The sequence below is a fragment of the Chiloscyllium punctatum genome, chromosome 32 (genome assembly GCF_047496795.1).
Source record: "Chiloscyllium punctatum isolate Juve2018m chromosome 32, sChiPun1.3, whole genome shotgun sequence".
NCBI lineage: Eukaryota > Metazoa > Chordata > Chondrichthyes > Orectolobiformes > Hemiscylliidae > Chiloscyllium > Chiloscyllium punctatum.
In genome coordinates, this window is record NC_092770.1 from 20713128 (window position 1) to 20735002 (window position 21875).

At 39.1% G+C, this 21875-nt stretch overlaps 1 protein-coding gene across 5 annotated transcripts in view; it reads left to right on the forward strand.

Annotated features, from left to right (window-relative positions):
* The window catches only part of LOC140457965 (uncharacterized), a 108848-nt gene that overhangs the window by 27042 nt on the left and 59931 nt on the right, over positions 1 to 21875 (forward strand). For 3 of the 5 annotated variants that reach the window (XM_072551844.1, XM_072551840.1, XM_072551841.1), the window contains exons 7-9: positions 8971 to 9104; positions 9495 to 9563; positions 17297 to 17449. In XM_072551844.1, the coding sequence (XP_072407945.1) occupies positions 8971 to 9104; positions 9495 to 9563; positions 17297 to 17449 (356 nt within the window). The remainder of the gene's footprint in view (positions 1 to 8970; positions 9105 to 9494; positions 9564 to 17296; positions 17450 to 21875) is intronic. The other 2 variants (XM_072551843.1, XM_072551845.1) reach the window with 1 other exon arrangement.

Below are 21875 nucleotides of genomic sequence, written 5' to 3' on the forward strand. Positions count from 1 at the left end.
AGATTAGAAAAGTTGAATGTTTATTTTTATTCATTCGTGGGCATTGCTGGCTGACCAGCATTCATTGCCTGTCCCTAGCTGCCATTGAATTGAGTGGCTTGTTCGGCCATTTCAGAGGGCAGTTAAGAGTCAACCACATTGCTGTGGATCTGGAGTCATGTGAGGGCCAGACCAGGTGAGGATGGCAGATTTCCTTCACTAAAGAACGTTAGTAAGCCAAATGAGTTTTCCTTGACAATCAACCGTAGTTTCATGGTCATCAGTTGATTCTTAATTCCAGGTTTTTTTTTAAATAGTCAAATAATTTACATATTTTAAAAAGAAAATAAAGTGAGCTTTAAAATGGGAGAGGTGAACCAAAGCTCCCCAAACCCCAAAACCTCTTCGAGGTTGACATTTGTGACTTTTGACCACTTCTACATATATTGATTTCAAAGTGTGATGCAAAGCTCAAATTGTCTGTGATAAAAAAAAATCAACCTGATTTTAAACAGGATAGCTAATGAAGTTTGTCAAGTATTATTAACTCTCATATAGAGAAGGTATGTGTGTCAGTATCACTTATTACCACAAAACATATCTTCAAGACAAAAGTAAGATAACATTGTTTATAATTAAAGTGCTTCTCTTGGGCCAAAGAGCTGTTTAGATATAGGGGCAGACATGTGACATTTGGTAAATTGAGCAACTTTACCATTCTACAAGATCATGACTGATGTAATTGAAGCTTTAACTCCACTTTTCTGGCCTCATAGCCCTGGACTGTCTTGTCCATCATAAATCTATCTCTGCCTTGCCTGTACTCATTAATCTAACCTGCCATTGGTCCCTGGGGAAAAGAATTCCAGAAACTAACAATCCTCTTGAAAGAAGAGATTGCTCTCGGTCTATCTTAAATTGGAATCTCTTATTTTGAAACCTTTTTGATTTTTACTTTTCCCCCAGTTTTAGATTCTCCTATGAGAGGAAACATTTTCTCAACATCTTCCCTGTCAAGCTCACTTGGATCTAGTGTTTCAGTAAGGTCCCCTCTTGATCTTCTAAATTGCAACTAATCTAGGCCAATTCTGGTCAACTTCTTCTCAAAACACCGAGGAGCAGATGTAAGCCCATTGAGTCACATTTGTCATTCAATGATAACATTGGCTGATCTGAATCCTCAACTCTACATTCTTGCTTCTTCCCCAAGCCCCTTCATTGCCTTGTTGATGAAAAATCTTGTTTATCTCAACCATTAATGTACTTAACAACCCAGTTTTGACAGCCCTCTACAATAAAACATAAAAACCCTCCGATTCACTGCCCTCTGATAGAATAAATTCCACCACATCTAACTGGGTGGCCTCTTACTCTGAGATTCTCCCGTCTGCCCCTGCCTCCCAGAAGGAGAAATAACCTATCTGCATCTACCTTGTAAGCCCTGTAAAGATATTGATATGTTTCATTAAGGTCTCCTCTCATTATTCTAAACTCCAGGGAGTACAAGCCCAACCTACCCAACTTCCCATTAAAAAAGCTCTCTATGCCCAGAATTAATCTAGTGAGCCATCTCTAGACTGCTTTCAATGCCAGTATTTCTTTCCTTAGATAGGAGGACTAAAATTACTCGCAGTGTTCCAGATAAGGTCTGACTAGCGCGTTGTAAAGTTTTAGCAAGAAGTCCCTATTTTTATATTTTGTTTCCATTGAAATAAAGGCCAACATTCTGTTTGCCTTCTGTATTACTAGCTGAACTTGTATGATAGTATTTTGTGATTCGTAATCCATCTGTTACAGCTTTTTAGCAGTCTTTTCCCATTTAACTAATATTCAGCTTTTTTTAAAATATATTGTTCCTGCTAAAGTGAGTAAGTTCATATTTTCCATATTATTCCAGCCTCAGGTGACTGTGGAAACTCCATATAGACATTCTCCTTGTCTGCGTGAGTTTCCTCCAGGTGCTCCGATTTCCTCCCACAGTCCAGGGATGTGCATGTTAGGTGGATTGACAATGCCTAATTGCCTACAGTGTCCAGGGATGTGCAGGCTAGGTGGATTAGCTATGGGAAGTGCAGGATCAGGGGGATAGGTTGGCAGGTGAAGTGAAATGCAATGAAATGGTTTGGGTTGGGTGGGGTGGGTCTGGGTGGGTTGCTCCTAAGGGTCTGTGTGGACTAGATGGGGCTGAATGGCTTGTTTCCACAAGATAGGGATTCTATGATTTGCCAAATATTAACCCATTCACCACACTTTATCCCCTTACAGACTCTGTTATCCTAGCTATTTACTTCCTACCTATTTTTGTCATCTTCAAATTTCATGATATTAATGAACTGGACGATGGAAATTAATGTACTATATACTGTAAATAATTGTGATTCCAGCAATATTTACTGTCACTCTATTAATTACAGATGACCAGCCTGAAATGGTCCGAGATCTTTGTTCTTTAGCTCTTGTGCTCTGAATGCAACGCTAGTATCTTAAGTAGTCTTACGTGTCTTTTCTTATTGGAAGCCTTTTGAAAATCCTAAAGCAACCTACTTATCCCAGATAGCAGCCTAATGAGCCTTCTCTGAACTGTTTCATATATATATTCCTTCTTAAGTAAGGAAACAAAGAGCAAAGAAAATTTACAGCACAGGAACAGGCCCTTCAGCCCTCCCAGCCTGAGCCGATCCAAATCCACTGTCTAAACCTGTCGCCCAATTCCTAAGCATCTGTATCCCTCTGTTCCCCACCCAATCATGCATCTGTCCAGTTGCACCTTAAAAGAATCTACCGTTCCTGCCTCTACTACCTCTGCTGGCAACGCGTTCCAGGCACCTACCACCCTCTGTGTGTAAAGTACTTTCCGCATGTATCCCCCTTAAACTTTCCACCTCTCACCTTGAATGCATGACCTCACATTATCGAATCCCTCACCCTGGGAAAAAGCTCATCTTTATCCACTTTGTGTATACCCTTCGTGATTTTGTAGACCTCAATCAGATCTCTCCTCAATCTCCTTTTTTCTAATTAAAACAATCCGAACCTACGCAACCTCTCTCTACTTACCTAGCACCTTCCATACCAGGTAATATCCTCGTATACCTTCTCTGCACCCTTTCCAAAGCGTTCGCATCTTAATAGTAATGTATTGACCAGAACTGTACATAGGACAGCACGGTGGCTCAGTGGTTAGCAATGCTGCCTCAGCACCAGGGTCCCAGGTTTGATTCCAGCCTCGGGCGACTGGAGTTTGCACATACTCCCTGTGTCTTCGTGGGTTTCCTCCAGGTGCTCCAGTTTCCTCCCACAGTCCAAAGATATGCAGGTTAGGTGAATTGGCCATGCCAAATTTCCCATAGTATTGTGTGCATTTAGTCAGAGGGAAATGGGTCTGGGTGGGTTACTCTTAAGAGGGTTGGTGTGGACTGGTTGGGCCGAAGGGCCTGTTTCCATACTGTAGGGAATCTAATCTCTAATCTATTCTAAATGCGGCTGAACCAAAGTCTTGTACAATTTTAACATGACCTGCCAGCTCTTGTATACTCACTACACCATCCGATAAAGACAAGCACACCATATGTCTTCTTGACCACTCTATCCACCTGTGCAGCCACCTTCAGGGTACAATGGACCTGAACTCCCAGATCTGTCTGCTCATCAACTTTTCCCAAGGCTCTTCCTTTTAGAGTATAGATCACTCTAGAATTAGACTTCCCAAAATGTATCGCCTCACATTTGCCTGGATTGAACTCCATCTGCCACTTCTCTACCCAACTCTCCAGTCTATCGATAATCTCCTGAACTCTTTGACAGTCCCTTAGGCTTTCTGCTACTCCACCGATCTTCATGTCATCTGCAAACTTACTGATCAGATCAAAAATATCCTCCTCCAGATCATTTATGTATATCACAAACAATAGTGGCCCCAACGTTGATCCCTGTGAAACACCATCGGTCACCTTTCTCCATTTCAACGACTACTCTGTCTCCTATAGCTCAACCAGTTCTTTATCCACCTAGCTAGAACGCCCTGCACACCATGTGACTTCACTTTCTCCATTAGTTTACCATGGGGAACCTTATCAAGTGCCTTAGTAAAGTCCATGTATATGACATCTACAACCCTTCCTTCATCTATCAACTTGGTCACTCCCTCAGAGTTCTAAGTTGGTGAAGGCACAATCTCCCCTGCATAAAACCTTGTTGCCTATCACTGATAAACCTATTATTTTCCAAATATAAATTGATTTTATCCCTCAGAATCTTCTTCAGCAATTTTCCCACCACTGACGTCAGGCTGACTGGTCTGCAGGAAACCTTAACTTTATACTGTCTCTAAGTGCAGCCTCACCAATATGTAGTCCAGGTGTAATAAAACTTCACTATTTTTTATGTTATATCCCTTTGCACTAAAGGCCAGCATTCAACTAGCATTTCTAAATACTTGCTGTATCTGCATGCTAATTTTTAAATTGATTTTTGTAAAAGGAGATCCAAGTTCTTAATAGATTTTTAAAATTGTTTCAAATGTTATGGGTGTTGCTGCCTAATCGCCCTTGAACTGAGGCATTCTAGGCCATTTCAGAAGGCAGTAAGTAATAGTCCCATTGCTGTTGATCTGCAGTCACATGAAAGAATGGCAGATATCCTTGCTTAAAGAATATTAGTGAACCAGATGAGTTCTATAGCAATTGTGGGTATTGTTACTGAGACTAGCTTTATATTCCAAATTTATTCATTGAATTTAAATTCAACCAGTTGTTGTGATGAAATTTGAATCATTGTCCCCAGCATCTGAACCTCTGGATTAGTAGTATAAGAAACATGTTTTTTTTAATTTTATTTTGTGTTTTAAAAACTATGGACTGAAATGAGAAAAAGCTGTTTTAAAAAGTAGTTTAGAGTTTTGGAAGCAACTTGGAGAATGTTCAGATGCTTAGGTAGGGCGGCACAGTGGCTCAGTGTTTAGCACTGCAGCCTCACGGCACCAAGGACCCAGGTTTGATTCCACTCTCAGGTGACTGTGCAAACTCCACACAGACATTCTCCCCATGTTTGCAGAGGTGTACAGACTACCTTGTTTCAGGGTCTTGTGGCACAGTGGTAGTGTCAGTACTCTGAGCCAGAAAGCCCAGATTCAAGTTCATTTGCTCCAGCAATGTCATTAACTGATTTGATTAAAAATATCTACCAGTCATCATGCATCTCTTACCAGCCAGTAGAAGCAACCAGAGAAAGACAACCAAAGCAAAGAGCGGGCCAGCAGAAGAATCATGATGATTATCTCAAACACTGAACCAGGAGCAAAGACTTTCCCCCGCGGCCATATCTGTTTGTTTTTATCCTGTCTGTTTGTGTGAGTGTAAGGGGATGCTTATAACGATATTAGATTTTTAAAATTTAAATTACATGCCAACGGTTTAAACTGTTCACATGGCTGTAGTGTAATTACCTGTATGAAATTGTAATTTATGTTACATACAGAAACTTTGTCTCTGCTTTCTGTTAATCCAGGTCTGAAAATCAGGTAAATTGGGAACTTTGCATACTTCATAAAACCTTTAACTTTTGTGACAACTCTGGGAATGCTGGTGTTTGATTTCCAGCATGCTCCCCCAATGAGTCATAATGCTACTCCAGTGGTATTGGTACTGTCAAAGTAGACAACTTCACATTTTGCCATAGTTTACTCTCTCTACCATATTTTTCCCCAATCTCATCACTTTTGTGTATCTCTTTAGATGCTGTTTATATCTTTCTCACAACTTGCTTTCTTATGTCTCTGTTTTATCATCAGGTTTGGTTAGAATGCTGTCAATCATCCAAGACATTAGTATATATCATAAATATTTAAGATCCTGTAGCATTCCACTTACAGTTTCTCAATCTGAAAAGGTCCTATTTATTCTGAATCTTTGTCTCTGTTAACCAGCCCTCTATCCATGATAATTGTTAAACCACCGCCCAGTTGTGTATCATGAGAGAGCAGCCCTATGGTCCTCTAGGACTATGTTGACTTTGCTTACAATTCCTAAGATTCTTAGTGCAGCAGTCTTTAATGTGGCACTTCATTAAATGTGTTTTGCAAATCCAAATACAATGAACTTATAGTTCCTCTTTATCCACTATTTGTTACTCAAAGAGCTGTAATATTTTTGTCATTTTATTGCCAATTCACAAAACTATGTTGATCTGCCCGATTGTATTATGATTTTCTAAATTACCCACTACTACTTAATAATTAATTCTGGCATTTTCCCAATGATTTTTAGATAATCTGGTCCATCGTTTCCTACTTCATATATCTCTTTTCTTGAACAGTGTTTTACTTGCATCCTTTGAGACTGTTGGGACCATTCCAGAATCCAAAGAAATTTGCAAGATTATAACCAATATTTCCACTGTCTATAGCCATTCTTAAGGGCCAAGAGATCCATTTCCCTTAACAGCTACATTATATGTGGGTGTGTGTGTGTTCAGAGTATAAAATGAGGGAGTTGTGTAAGAGATGATTGGAGAAGGAAGGATAGCTGAATAGTGAGGCAGGGAATAAGAAAGACAAAAGGAAGGAATGAGGGAGAGTAAGGGGGACCTGTGAGCTACTACAATTCATACTTCTAGAGAATAACTGCAAGGTTGTGTAACAAAAAAATCAGTGGGATGGCTCTTAAAATTCTGTGCAACTAGTAAAAGTATATACAGGTAGTTCCACGAAACCTTTCATAAGCCAAAAATGGCCTAAAGCAAAGGTGCATGATTTATATGTGGAAAAAGTATTGCTGTGTTTCGTAAAAGCAAAAATCCTCTTCGGATTCACAAAACAAGTACTAATGTGGGTCTTTTCGTAAAAGCGAAATTGCGTAAAACGAACATTTGAAAAGCAGGGAATACCTATACTGCATAATTGTGGGCTATATTTAAAACAGCATTGTGTGAATAATACATTTTTAAAAATTGGCTGCTTGCTAAATATTGAGCAATGGCCCAAACTCAATTTAGTATATTGAGGAAATGATAAAGTGTAGGAAATTCCTTTGGATTCTAAAGGAATAAAAATCTGCTTTAGATCTCATGGAATACAGGGAGAACTAGCCATTTGGATACAGAACTGGCTCAAAGGTACAAGACAGAGGGTGGTGGTGGAGGGTTGTTTTTCAGACTGGAGGCCTGTGACCAGTGGAGTGCCACAAGGATCAGTGATGGGTCCTCTACTTTTTGTCATTTACATAAATTGATTTGGATGTGAGCATAAGAGGTACAGTTAGTAAGTTTGCAGATGACACCAAAATTGAAGGTGTAGTGGACAGCGAAGAGGGTTACCTCAGATTACAACAGGATCTTGACCAGATGGACCAATGGGCTGAGAAGTGGCAGATGGAGTTTAATTCAGATAAATGCGAGGTACTGCATTTTGGGAAAGCAAATCTTAGCACGACTTATATACTTAATGGTAAGGTCCTCGGGAGTGTTGCTGAACAAAGAGACCTTGGAGTGCAGGTTCATAGCTCCTTGAAAGTGGAGTCGCAGGTAGATAGGATAGTGAAGAAGGCATTTGGTATGCTTTTCTTTATTGGTCAGAGTATTGAGTACAGGAGTTGGGAGGTCACGTTGCGGCTGTACAGGACATTGGTTAGGTCACTGTTGGAATATTGCATGCAGTTCTGGTCTCCTTCCTATCTGAAAGATGTTGTGAATCTTGAAAGGGTTCAGAAAAGATTTACAAGGATGTTGCCAAGGTTGTAGGATTTGAGCTACAGGGAGAGGCTGAACAGGCTGGAGCTGTTTTCCCCAGAGCGTCGGAGGCTGAGGGGTGACCTTATAGAGGTTTACAAAATTATGAGGGGCATGGATAGGATAAATAGACAAAGTCTTTTCCCTGGGGTGGGGGAGTCCAGAACTCGAGGGCATAGGTTTAGGGTGAGAGAGGAAAGATATAAAAGAGACCTAAGGGGCAACGTTTTCACGCAGAGGGTGGTACGTAAATGGAATGAGCTGCCAGAGGATGTGGTAGAAGCTGGTACAATTGCAACATTTAAGAGGCATCTGGATGGGTATATGAATAGGAAGGGTTTGGAGGGATATGGGCCGGGTGCTGGCAGGTGGGACTAGATTGGGTTGGGATATCTGGTCGGCATGGACAAGTTGGACCAAAGGGTCTGTTTCCATACTGTAAATCTCTATGACTCTAAGTAATGATCTAAGCAAAAGCAATAAATGAGTCCTCTTGTATTGGTTTATAGTCTTGTAGCAAGTAATTAGTAAATCATTAGCTTTCATTTTTAAAATCACAATAACTACACTTGCATGGAATTGTAATTATTGGGATAGCATGATTAAATCTGTAATGATCATTTAATTTTAACACATTGCTATTTGCATCATGGTGACGTAAGAGCCTTATTGTGTCCAGGGAGGTGGTGGTATTGAGGTAATATAATTTGATTAATAACAGAGGCCCAGATTAATGCTCTGGGAATATGAATTTAAATCCCAGCACAACAGTTAATGAAATTTAAATTCATATCATTAATCTGAAATATAATGCCAGTTTCAGTAATGGTCATCGTAACAACTACCATCGATTCCCATAAAATCCCAATTGGTTCACTAATGTGCTTCAGAGGAGGAAATCTGCCGTCCTTACCTGGTCTGGCTTACATGTTTCTCGATTATTATCAGCAATATTGTTGGCTCTTAACTGCTCTGGTGAAAAGGCCAAGTAAGTCCCTCAGTTCAAAAACAATTAGCGATGGGCAAATACTGGCCTTGACAATGACTGCCACATTCCATGAAGATTTTTAAAAAATGTACAGTAATTGTGTACCCGGTAAGAAATCTGATCATACGTGTGTATTTAATGTGGCCACCTGAAAAACAGTCTCATCACAGTGCAGCAAATTAAGTCTAGGAATTCTAATTGTTCCTTTTTTTAGGAAGCTCATAAATAATTGATTTTGTATAACTCATTAAGTCTGTCTGACCATCCTGCCTTCTAAACAGTCCACAGTGCTTCAGTGAACTGCTTGTCTTTTCATCCTTCTGGTAACTATCTTATCACTGCGTCGAGTGATTGTACTCTCAAGATAATGGATTTGTTGGAAGGAAGATTGCTTTACACTCTTCATGGGCACCAGGTGAAAATAGTGACACATTATAAAGTGAAACTATTATGTATTTAGTTCTTTATAGTCTTTATAGTTCTCCAATTGCTCTGTCATCTGATTCTGATTTACTTTTAAATCAGAATAAACCATTAGTGTTAAATCAGTAAATAAACTCAGCTGGGAAACTTGTACAAATTTGCTCCCGTCCAAAGGGATCTTGTGAAATGGCAGAAAACCTCTCAAAATGTGAAGTCACTTATATGTTTATTTATACCCTAATAGCTGTAATGCAGTTTCATTTATAGTTCTTTCTTAGAAAGATATTATAGAAATGTGCATTAACATGACAAGTCTGAATGAAAATAAAAACTTAATTATAAACTGCTCTTCAAAAGACTAAACAAGTAATTTTTGTTTTAGGGCCCTATACTTGCTGTAACATTTTCTAGGCATGGAGAGTATTTTGCTTCTGGTGGAAGTGATTCACAGGTTTGACATTTTCTTTCTTGTAATAATAATTAGTTTTGTCTGCTAAAGCAATGAAAATTCATACAATAATGGAGGCTTGGCAAGTGTGATAACTTCCTTTCTCATAGTTTTTATTCCCAAAATCACAAGACTGGGATTTTCCATATAATTGGTGGAAAATCATGGGCTTAAGAGCCTGACAGTTCCTGGCTGATACTCCATGTACTTGTAGTTTCCTCCATTCTCAGCAGCCATGCCCTCCTAACTCTCATCTATCCTTGAACAAAAACATTGTTTTTGTGCTGGATTCTCACCTCTGAGCAGAGGCACAGTGTGAAATATTTTCTTGTTTAAAAGATTATATACAATAGGACTATGTATATTTATTTTTATATGCTTTACCAAGCAAAAAGGCTTGTTTAGTTTCAATGCTTTGAAACATTGTTTTGTATCTTTTTGATACTGTCACTCAGCAATATGAAAATGCTCATTTAGTTTGGATGGCAAAAGGGAACCGTTAAACATGGCATCCTCCCTTTATCTCTAATATGTGTAGCTGTACAGATTGTAAATCCATTAGCTTTAGTGTTCCAGAATTCCATAGATTTCAGAACAGTCCCCATGGATTCAGAAAATACTAATGCAACCAAAGTGATCAAGGAAAAGGAGAAAAGGATGAATTAGCCTGACATCATTAGGGAAATGCTTGGAATAAATTATTAAGAACATGGTAACACAGCATTCAAAATTATATGATTAGGTAGAAATAACACAGATTTATGAAAGGAAACTTGTGTTAATCTCTTTTTTTTGAGGTAATAATTAGCAATTTGGATAAGGAGTAGCCAATGCATGTGGTGCATTTGGATTTTCGAAGCAAGTCTTCAATAAAGGTAAAACACCATAGGTTATTGCTTAAAATTAGGCATATGTTATTGAGGGTGACAGTTTAGAATGGATTAAGGATTGGTTATCAGACAGGAGTAGTTAAGTAGAAAGGAACATTTCACTTTCATGTTGGCTGACTGGAGCCAGCACAGTTTCCCCAAGGATTAGTACTAGGGCCTTAGTTACTTGCAGTCTGTTATCAACATTTAGATGAAGGGATGAAGTTTACATGACTCCAAGCCTGATGGTGAATTAGGAACTAAGGTACAGAGCTTTTCCATGGCAATAGCTTTGACAATAATTCACTCTTACACATTCCTCCAGATCTCCTGACTCTAGAACTGTGTTCCAGTTATCCTTTTGTTGTACTCAAACAAATTGGAGTAGGATCATGCAGCCCTTGAGCCTACTCAGCGATTTCTAAATTACAACCTTTCATCTACATCAAAGCATTTTTCCATGATACTTCCATTTCCCTTGATTTCATTAGTATTTAGAAATTGACTGAGTTGAACACAGAAATCAATTAATGAATTTCCACAGCCGTCTACAAAATTTGAAAGTTTCATTAGTGAGAGAAGCTGATCAATTAATGCCAAACACCTGTTTACCCTTAAACGTGTAATTGACTTGGTAGTAACAGTATAACATATCAAACTTTGTGTCTAAATTTGCTGACATTAATGTGTTATGACAAATTTTAAGCTCCTATTGATACAAATACCTCAATTTTCTAACTAAATGTCTGAATGCTCCAATTTAGTGAATTTTCACTCGAAATTAGTTTACAGGAAAAATGCCACAGTTATGTTTAACAACATCTTGTTTATTCTCATTGAGAAATAACTCTACATTATGAATGATTTTGTATGTGAACTATATTTTGTAGGAGTCTACTATTCAACCTCTGTCTTTCCACTATTCAGTTAGATTCCAATTGATATGTATATCAACTTCACCTATTGGTTTTTATTCATGAGCCCATAACACCCTTGTGAAACCAGGATTTGTTGACCTCTGTCACAAATTTTATTTGAACAATGATCACTGCCCCGTGGGTGAAGAATTCTGTATTTCTCTACAGATTGTGTGAAAATGTTTCATTATTACATTTTGAAATTATCTATCTTAAATTTTAAAATTATTCTTTTTTTAGACTGAAGTCCCTTACCAGTGGAAATATTTTCTTTGTATCTGCCGATAAAGTGAAAATGGAATTTAATTTTCCTCAGTTGGAGCACTCCTCAACTTTCTCAGTGTGAGGAAACACAAGCAATTTCTCATGAAACCAGTTCGCATAATTTGACACTCCCACTTGTTGGAAACATCATGATGCAACTGTTCCAAGACCAATATATTTCTTTTAAAACTCGGTTCTCAAAATTGAATGCAGTACTGCAACTGGAGTGACATGGTCATCGAGAAGAGATGGGAGGTGGTAGTCACGAATAATACAACACAGCTTACCTTTGGATCTTTTTGTTAAATAAATCTTTGTTCCTTATGAACACAGTGAGCAAAGTTAAGGAGCTAATTAGCACATCAAGTTTTTTTATTGCTTCAGTACATGTATACAAGATTATATATAGTGCTAATCACTGACTCTCAAAAAGCCAGTTCTTTTACCTTTTTTTTTAAATCTAATAAAGATCTGACTAATTCAAATTCTGCAAATTTTACTTTTGGTTTGCACTTTTGGATTAGGTAAATTAATTATTTTGTTCTTCGCAGTAAATAATTCAGCTTGAAATTTTCAACTTAAATCCATGTAATTGTATTCAGCAAATTATAGCGGTCACCAAAAACAGGAAATGAAATCTTAGATAATATTTCATCAGTAATAAAACAAATTTGAATGAAATTAATGCAGTAATTGAATCAATTAAATATAGGGTTGAGTTTTAGATATTTACTTGAGGCAGCCCTATTCTAAGTTATTAATTTTAGCTTAAGCTGACAAAATTACTCATTGCAAGAGTTTTTAAAAAAAGACACTTCAAATCATTATACAGCCAGTCCGATTTTCCTCCTCTTTCTTTCAGTTGAATGGAAGGTATCAAGTTATATAATGTTTTAAAAATTCTGCTATTAACCCTGTGTGTTTTGGTGCTGGCCAGTCACTTTTCAAGAGATACTATCTTCATGATAAAGCCTTGCCATAAAGCTATCACGCATTTGTTCCTATTAAACTGCATGTGTAAACTGATCTCAACTGGATACTTGGGAAGCAATAGATTGGGTTATATAGTGTATGCATATTTGGTAGTGTCAATGTAGGGCACATATTTCCAATTGCAACAAGACCAGACCTAGAGGCCATAAATATGAGACAGTCATTGATAAGTTTGATAGTGAATTCAGAAGAAACTTAATTACCCAGATGATGGCTAAAATACCAAATTCCTCGTCATAAAAAAGTACTTAAGGTAACTTAGTTGAGATGCATATAAATTGAACCTGGATAAACACTTGACGAAAGAATTAGAAGGTTATGTTGACATATGATGAAGGATAGGAGAAGCTTCATGTGGACCATGAAAACCAGCATGATGGGCTGAATGTTGTCATCCATCTGCAATAGAAAATTGGAAAGGGCTGGGAATGGGTTCCTTTTCTGTCTTGATCATGTTAGAGTCAGATGAGGACTGGAATGCCCCCCTCTTTGTTTGACCACGGTGGAATTTTTTTAAACAAAAAACCTGTCCTTTCAGTTGATATTTAACTGTTTCACACTGTGAATGTAAAAGATACATACAAATTAGTTTCCACACTCCTTTTTGAAGGAAAGAAAAATAATCTTTATTTTACTTAACATCCAAACTAATTGAAAATAATGAAAGTGTTCTAATTGTCAATCATCCTTTCAGGCATACAGACAAGTATAAACTACCAAGTGACAGATTAGATTGAATAGTTTTCAGAAGTCCAAAAATAAATAAGTTTTATGTGGATTGAGTAGAGTGATGCCTTGGATGGTTTCAGACTAGGCGCACTGATCTTTCTGAATTCTATAGTAAGACAATTTAAAATTGTTGTTGAAAAGTTTCTAGTTGGTCTTCTAAAATTAGCTGCTGAGTTGGGTTTGGACACAGCCCATAACAGATAAGTGGTCAACAACAGACAAGGCTCAACCTTTCATGCAACAGTGCTTATTCAAGATCCTTCCTCAATTACGTCTTTCCTTCTCTTATGCACCTTAATGAAAAGCAGTTCCTTAAAACGCAAAAGGGAATTAGTTGGATTATCAAATAGAATGGTCCTCTCTCAACAACTGAGCAGTTACCCAACGTGGCCATGAGAAGTGAATTCCAGGTCCATGACTTAGATATTATTAAAATACAGCTATAACTAAGTTCCCTTCTCAGCCAGAGTCTCTTGTTCAGAATAAATAGGTCCAATGTCTGTTTCCATGTCCAGTTGAATAGCTGGTTGTCTAAAAACTTTGTGAATGATGCTGGAGGTGAACCAATAACTCTAAAAGGTGATTGCCTTTGGTTTTTTTTCTAGATGGTGTGGCTCCATTACAATGGCTTTATAATTTACTGGGTACAGTTGTGTTAATGTTCAGCCATTTAGAAGCTGCTGTTTTAGTCCACTGAAGTGGTATTATTCAGTTTTCTTTGTAAACTCCATCAGTGATTTAAATCCAATAAATAAATTTAGTCATTTTTGATATAAAGCATGGCTGTGTCACAATAATTAAATGACTTCTGAAAGGAAACCTAAAACTCGAGTGAGAAATGAATTTCAGTACCGTACTACTTCAGCTGTACTAAAATCATTTAGAATCTTTTTGCAACAGTAAATACATTTTCGTCTTCGTATCTCTGTATGAGAGTGACCTATTTTGTGTTGAACTTCAAATAATGGAACTGGTAGCTAGAGTCAGAGATGTACACCATGGAAACAGTCCAACCCGTCCATGCCGACCAGATATCCCAACCCAATTTAGTCCCACCTGCCAGCACCCGGCCCATATCCCTCCAAACCCTTCCTATTCATATACCCATCCAAATGCCTCTTAAATGTTGCAATTGTACCAGCCTCCACCATTTCCTCCCAATCTCTAAATCAGGTTAGAAGCACACTCTTGTAGATTTATTATCTTAATATCTATGGTGGGAATCTACTGCTACCCTTTTTAGAAAGGAAATAACTCAAACATGTAGCAAAAACAAAAGCCATAAATCCATTCAAACATGGGGTTATGAAAGGTGAATGGGAACTAGCAAATTTAATGGAATTCTTTGATCTTTATGTTGATTTCATGTTTTGACCTTTTAGAAAACATTTCATCAGGCCCTAACAGAGTTCTGGCTGAACTAAAGCCTCATGTCCTAAGATTAAAATGAGAGTTGAATCATTATTGGATAGTCAATGCTAAGAAGCTGCTTTCAATGGTCACAGCTCTGGCTGTGACAAATGGAACCCTCTGCGCATAACTTTGAGGTGCATGGTATTTTGAACATTTGCTATTGGGTCTTTGTATTCTAAGAATATCTATAGATGACAAAGCTTTGTAGCAAGTGTGGTACAAAACAATGTAATGACTCTTGTAATTGAACAAATAAATAGAGTTTAGAATTGAGAACTAGATTTAACTGCAAAAGCAAACCACATAAAAATCATAATGAAATTTATCTCAAAATAAAGTCAGTATGCTTGTAATTGTTTGCTATCACTGTTGAAATGTCTTGATACGTGTTGCAGTAATTGTCAAAGGAGGTAGAATATTGACTACTACTTAGATCCATTGGTTATGAATGTAATTAATATTGAATGTCTAAAGCATTATTGAAATGACACGGTAACTGCAGTGATCTGCTAAAGCATGAAGGCAATTGAAAGAACTTAGTTCAATTTGGACAAGTATTGACTTGAAACAGGTTCGCAAAATGAATATTGCAGTTTAAGATGGGAGAACTGGGGTATTGGTCTTGCTGTTGGCCCTTGTAATTTAGGGACACTTTGCATCGAGAGGAGTATCGTCTTTTGGATGAACTGTAAAATAGTGCCATTGTCTGCCACGTCTGGGCATAAAGTGCAGGATCCATGGCACTATTTTAAGAAAAGGAAGTTTCTTCCATTTTCCTACCCAGCATCTATCTCTCAACCATCATTAAAACACAATTGTGAATTATTTCATTGCCATTTATGGGGCCTTGCCCTATGCAATTTGAGTCCTATATTAACTACAGTAACTACATTTAAAAAGTGTTAAAGACATACAAAGTATTCCTAAACCAGATGACAAGGTCATTTTACAAAAAGGGTCATTTTCATAGAATCCCTATAATGTGGAAGCAGGCCATTTGAGCCATCAAGTCCACACCAACCCTCTGTGAATCATCCCACTCAGACTCACCCCCCCATCCCTATAACCCTGCATCTCCCATGGCCAATCCACCTAACATGCACATCTTTGGACAGTGGGAGGAAGCCAGAGTACCCAGAGGAAACCCACGCAAACTCCACATGGGCACTCATCAAAAGTAGAATCGAACCCAGGACCCTAGCACTAAGCGATAGCAGTGCTAACCACTGAACCACCATGCCACTCAAAATCTTTTCCACAATTTTCTGAACTATTTTAAACTTTAAATATTTTTTAAGAAAAGGCTTCGCTACCTTTAAGAGAAAGATAGGAGGAAGGTCAGACAGGGAGGGTTTCAGTTACTCACTGCCTGCTACCATGTGTATTTACTGCCTTTATCAATTCTAAAACTTACTTCTGCATATGTAAGATTTCACCAGCATGGGGTTTGAATCCTATATACAGAAAAAATACATGTGAACAAATACAGAAAGATCCTACCCTTAGAGCTATACATGATGACAAAGAAGCTACACGTATTCTCATTGAGAAAAATAAAACAGACTGAAATGTGGTTTTTTTTCAAGCATTTGGTCAGGAAAGGAATCGGTGAAATCCATCTAAAGAATTTATTTGTGTTGAGACGCTTAGGGACTAGATGTAGGTTTAATGTTAGGCAGTTTTGTTTTTGCCAAGTGCTTTCCAGAGAGCATGTCTTTTTCCGGCTAGACTGGATTCAGTTTACACAGGTGGAAAGAAACTATCCAGATTTACTTTTATCTAATTAGCCTGGGCTTTTCATGAGGTAGTTTTGTGTCTCAGCTCAGTCTCTTCAATTATGTTGTAATCCATCAGACATTACAACTAAATGAGATAAGCTAGATGGATCAAAGGGGCTTTTCCCATCCGACATTCTCATTTATTAAAAATGTTCACATGGGATCTTCATTCTAATAGGTCTGTTATTATTCTAATTAAATAACTGCTTCAATGCATGAGGTTGAGTAATGTAATCTAACTGGGTCTTGTATTTGAAAATTAGTTAAGTAAGATTGAGAAAAACAATCTTAAAGATTTTAACTAACAATTGTATCCGATCAGTTTACTACAAAATTGCCATTCAATTTTACCAGCACATGGATTATATTTCTTGGTTCCTTCTTTGTCTTAAGCCTGCTGTGCAATCAATTAAAACTCAACTAATATTACCAGAGGTAGTACAGTTATGTGAAATGTGGTGTATGTGTCTTTACTCTTGTTTCATTCTGCAATTGAACAGAATTTTATTAGGCTTCTCAGATGTGCTTATTAATGTTATAATTGGATACTTGTTAACTTGCATTTAAGCCTGACATCATCTATGACAAAGCAGCCTTCTTGCTTGGTACCAATCCACCACCTCCAACATTCTTTCCCATCACCACAGATGCGCAATGGCGGCAATGTGCACTATTTATAAGATGCACTGCAGTAACTTAACAAGACTGCTTCAACAGCACATTCTAAACATATAGGATCTACAGTTTAATCAAAAAAAAAATTTGTTTTGCAGGTGTTGGTATGGAAAACAAATTTTGACAGTATTCCTTATAACAAGGTTCTGAAAAGCCTTAGTGTAAGAACAAATCCTGATCCTGCTCCTCATATCACTGATATTCACCCAAGAATTCCTCATCTGCATACTTCAGGACCTCAGTTGATTCAGGTAATTGTATTATACACCAATTTGCCTAGCAGCTAATTCAAACAGAACAAACTGTATGAAACGCATTAATGTAAAGTGAGGATCACTGAAACAATATGTGAATGATTATCTAATATATTCTTGAAAGTAATAATTTTGTATTATGTGTATGAGTAAAATGAATAGAAAATAATTGACTGACTAATTGATACCTTAATTTCATTTGGTGAAAGGGTTTATTAATTACAGATGTTATTTGAAACCCAATGTTGGATGAATATTGTTTCTCATGTATACATTCTTTTATCCCTTTATGGGATGTGAGCATCATTGGCTGGGTTAATATTTATTGTCCATCTCTAATTGCCCTGAAGAAAGCTGCCACCTTGAACCTCTGCAATCTGTGTACTTGGGAAAATGAGTTTCAGGGCTTTCAACCGGTAATGCTGAAGGGATGGTAGTATAGATCCAAGTCAGCTTGGTGTGTGGCTTGGAGGGGATCTTGCAGGTTGTGGTGTACCCATGCATCAGCTGCCCTTGTCCTCCTTGATGATAGAGCCTACATGTTTAGAATGTCCCTGTTGAAGGAGTTTTGGTAAGTTACTATAGGGCATCTCGTAAATGGTGCACATTGCTGATATGCATCTGTGGTGAAGGGAAAGAATGTTGGAGGTGATGGATTGGTGCCAAGCAGGAGGGCATCTTTGTCATGGATGGTGTCAGGCTTTTTAAAATGTTTTTGGAGTTGTGCTCATCCAGCAAAGTGGCAAGCATTCTATCACAGTCCTGACTTGTGTTGTGACTGGTCGACCGGCTGAGGAGAAACAGGAGATGAGTTATTTGTCATAAAATTCCACCTGTTCTAGTAATCACCGTATTTATATGGCTGGTCCAGTTCCATTTCTGGTCAGTGGTAACCCCTAGGATACTGATAGTGGAATATTAAGTGAACATGCCTTAAGTGCCTCTGATCGTCAAGGGGTTCAGAGATTAGATTCTGTCTTGTTGGAAATTTTCATTGCCATCTTGTATAATATGAATGTTACGTAATAATTATCAGCATAAGTCTATGTTTTGTCCAGATCTTGCTGCATATGGACATGGATTGCTGCTGTATCTGGGGAATTGTAAATTGTACAACCATCAATGAACATCCCCACTTCTGACCTTATGACAGAGGGAAGTTATCAAAAAAGCAGATTGTTAGCCTAGGATACACAAGAACAAGAATAGGCCAACTATCCTTTCACTCCGACTCCACTACTCAATACAATCATGGCTGATTTAATTTTAATCTCAACTCTATATTCCTGCATATTGCCTCCAATGTTTTTTTATCCCCTTGGAAATCAAGAATCTATCCACATCTGCCTCAATATTTGAAGATTCTACATCCACTGTCATTTGAGGAACAGAATTTCGAATATTCTCAATCCAAGAGACCAAGAAAATGCTTCCTCATCTCTGTCTTAAATGAGTGACCCCTTATTTTCAAACTGTGACCGTTAGTTCTTAGCTTTTTTTTTGTTTTATATGGCATAATAAATTTATTATGACTTATGATGTTTAAATCATGATGTTAACCCTGACAATGAATCACTTGGCAGAAAATATAGTTCCTCTTCTTGGTTTAACTGTGCCAAAATATATTTGAAATCACAAGCTTTCGGAATGCAGCCCCTTCATCAGGTGAAGTGAAAGAGAAGATCACACAGACACAGAATTTACAGGTAAAAACAATGACTGCAGATGCTGGAAACCAGATTCTGGATTAGTGGTGCTGGAAGAGCACAGCAGTTCAGGCAGCATCCGAGGAGCAGTAAAATCGACTGTTCAGGCAAAAGCCCTTCATCAGGAATAAAGGCAGAGAGCCTGAAGCGTAGAGAGATAAGCTAATGGGGGTGGGGAGAAAGTATCAAAGAGTACAATAGGTGAGTGGGGGGAAGGAATGAAGGTGATAGGTCAGGGAGGAGGGTGGAGTGGATAGATGGAAAAGAAGATAGGCAGGTAGGACAAGTCATGGGGACAGTGCTGAGCTGGAAGTTTGGAACTGGGGTGAGGTGGGGAAGGGAAAATGAGGAAACTGTTGAAGTCCACATTGATGCCCTGGGGTTGAAGTGTTCCGAGGCAGAAGATGAGGCGTTCTTCCTCCAGGCGTCTGGTGGTGAGGGAGCGGCGATGAAGGAGGCCCAGGACCTCCATGTCCTCGGCAGAGTGGGAGGGGGAGTTGAAATGTTGGGCCACAGGGCGGTGTGGTTGATTGGTGTGGGTGTCCTGGAGATGTTCCCTAAAGTGCTCTGCTAGGAGGCGTCCAGTCTCCCCAATGTAGAGGAGACCCCATCGGGAGCAATGGATATAATAAATGATATTAGTGGACGTGCAAGTAAAACTTTGATGGATGTGGAAGGCTCCTTTAGGGCCTTGGATGGAGGTGAGGGAGGAGGTGTGGGCACAGGTTTTACAATTCCTGCGGTAGCAGGGGAAGGTGCCAGGATGGGAGGGTGGGTTGTAGGGGGGGCGTGGACCTGACCACATAGTCACGGAGGGAACAGTCTTTGCGGAAGGCGGAAAGGGGTGGGGAGGTAAATATATCCCTGGTGGTGGGGTCTTTTTGGAGGTGGCAGAAATGTCGGCAGATGATTTGGTTTACGCGAAGGTTGGTAGGTGGAAGGTGAGCACCAGGGCCGTTCTGTCCTTGTTACGGTTGGAGGGGTGGGGGTCTGAGGGTGGAGGTGTGGGATGTGGACGAGATGCATTGGAGGGCATCTTTGACCACGTGGGAAGGGAAATTGCGGTCTCTAAAGAAGCAGTCCATTTGGTGTGTTCTGTGGTGAACTGGTCCTCCTGGGAGCAGATACGGCGGAGGCGGAGGAGTTGGGAATACGGGATGGCATTTTTGCAAGAGGTAGGGTGGGAAGAGGTGTAATCCAGGTAGCTGTGAGAGTCAGTGGGTTTGTAAAAAATGTCAGTGTCAAGTCAGTCGTCATTAATGGAGATGGAGAGGTCCAGGAAGGGGAGGGAGGTGTCAGAGATGGTCCAGATAAATTTGAGGTCAGGGTGGAATGTGTTAGTGAAGTTGATGAATTGCTCAATCTCCTCGCGGGAGCACGAGGTGGCACCAGTGCAGTCATCAATGTAGTGGAGGAAGAGGTGGGGAGTGATGCCGGTGTAATTATGGAAGATCAACTGTTCTACGTAGCCAACAAAGAGACAGGCATAGCTGGGGCCCATACGTGTGCCCATGGCTGCCCCTTTAGTCTGGAGGAAGTGAGAGGATTCGAAGGAGAAATTGTTAAGGGGAGGACCAGTTCGAATTTATAGGTAGAGAGATCAAACAACAGTATCCTGGTGTGAGTGGAGAGTCGCATAATGAGTCTCTGCAGGTGACTAAGAGTGTTGGACGGTGTGTGGAAAGTGTCAACAACTGAATAACAAGCAAAGGGATGACCTATAATCCAGTTAAATGAGGCAGAGAGAGAATTACAAACAATTAAAAATAAGGTGTAGTTGGAGACAAACTAAATTACTAGAATATATGGTAGGTATAAGAGTTGCATGCTGAGGGTCTAACTAAAGTAATAAGTAATCCAAAACTGTACAAACTAATTAAGATAGAGAAATCATAACAATTTATCAAGGTGATGGTGTCAGAACAGGACAGTAAGGAAGATTTTACAGATACAGAACAGTGTGATGGGGTCGCATAGTACGACATGAACCCAGGATTACAGTTGAGGCTGTCTTCATGGGTACCGAGTCTAGATTGGAGTGGTACTGGAAAAGCACAGCAGGTCAGGCAACATCCAAGGAGCAGGAAAATCGACTTTTCAGGCAAAAGCCCTTCAGGACTCTATTCCTGATGAAGGGCTTTTGCCCGAAACGTCGATTTTCCTGCTCCTCGGATGCTGCCTGACCTGCTTTACTTTTCCAGCACCATTCTAATCTAGACTCTGGTTTCCAGCATCTGCAGTCCTTGTTTTTACCTTCATGGGTACAGAGCTTGGCTAAAAAGTTTCTGCTGTGACTCTGCATTGTTGTGTGTCTCAAAGGCCCTCTTGGACAATGCTTACCCAAAGATTGGAGGCTAAATGTCCTTTGCAGCTGAAATGTTCCCCGACTGAGAGGGAACATTCCTGTCCGGTGATAGTTGCACAGTGTCCATTCATCCATTGTTGTAGCGTCTGCATGGTCTCGTCAATATACCATACCTCAGGACATCCTTGCCTATAGCGTATGAAATAAATAACATTGGCCAAGTAACACGAGTATATGCCATGTTCGCTGTGGGTGATGTTCCCACATTGATGACAGTATCCATGTTGGTGATCTGACGTGGCTTGCAGAGGTATACATGGCAGGGTTGTGTGGTATTGTGGTTAATGTTGTCCTGAAGGCTAGATAGTTTGTGCGAAAGAGGACTGTTTATGGTTTGGCGGTTGTTTGAAGG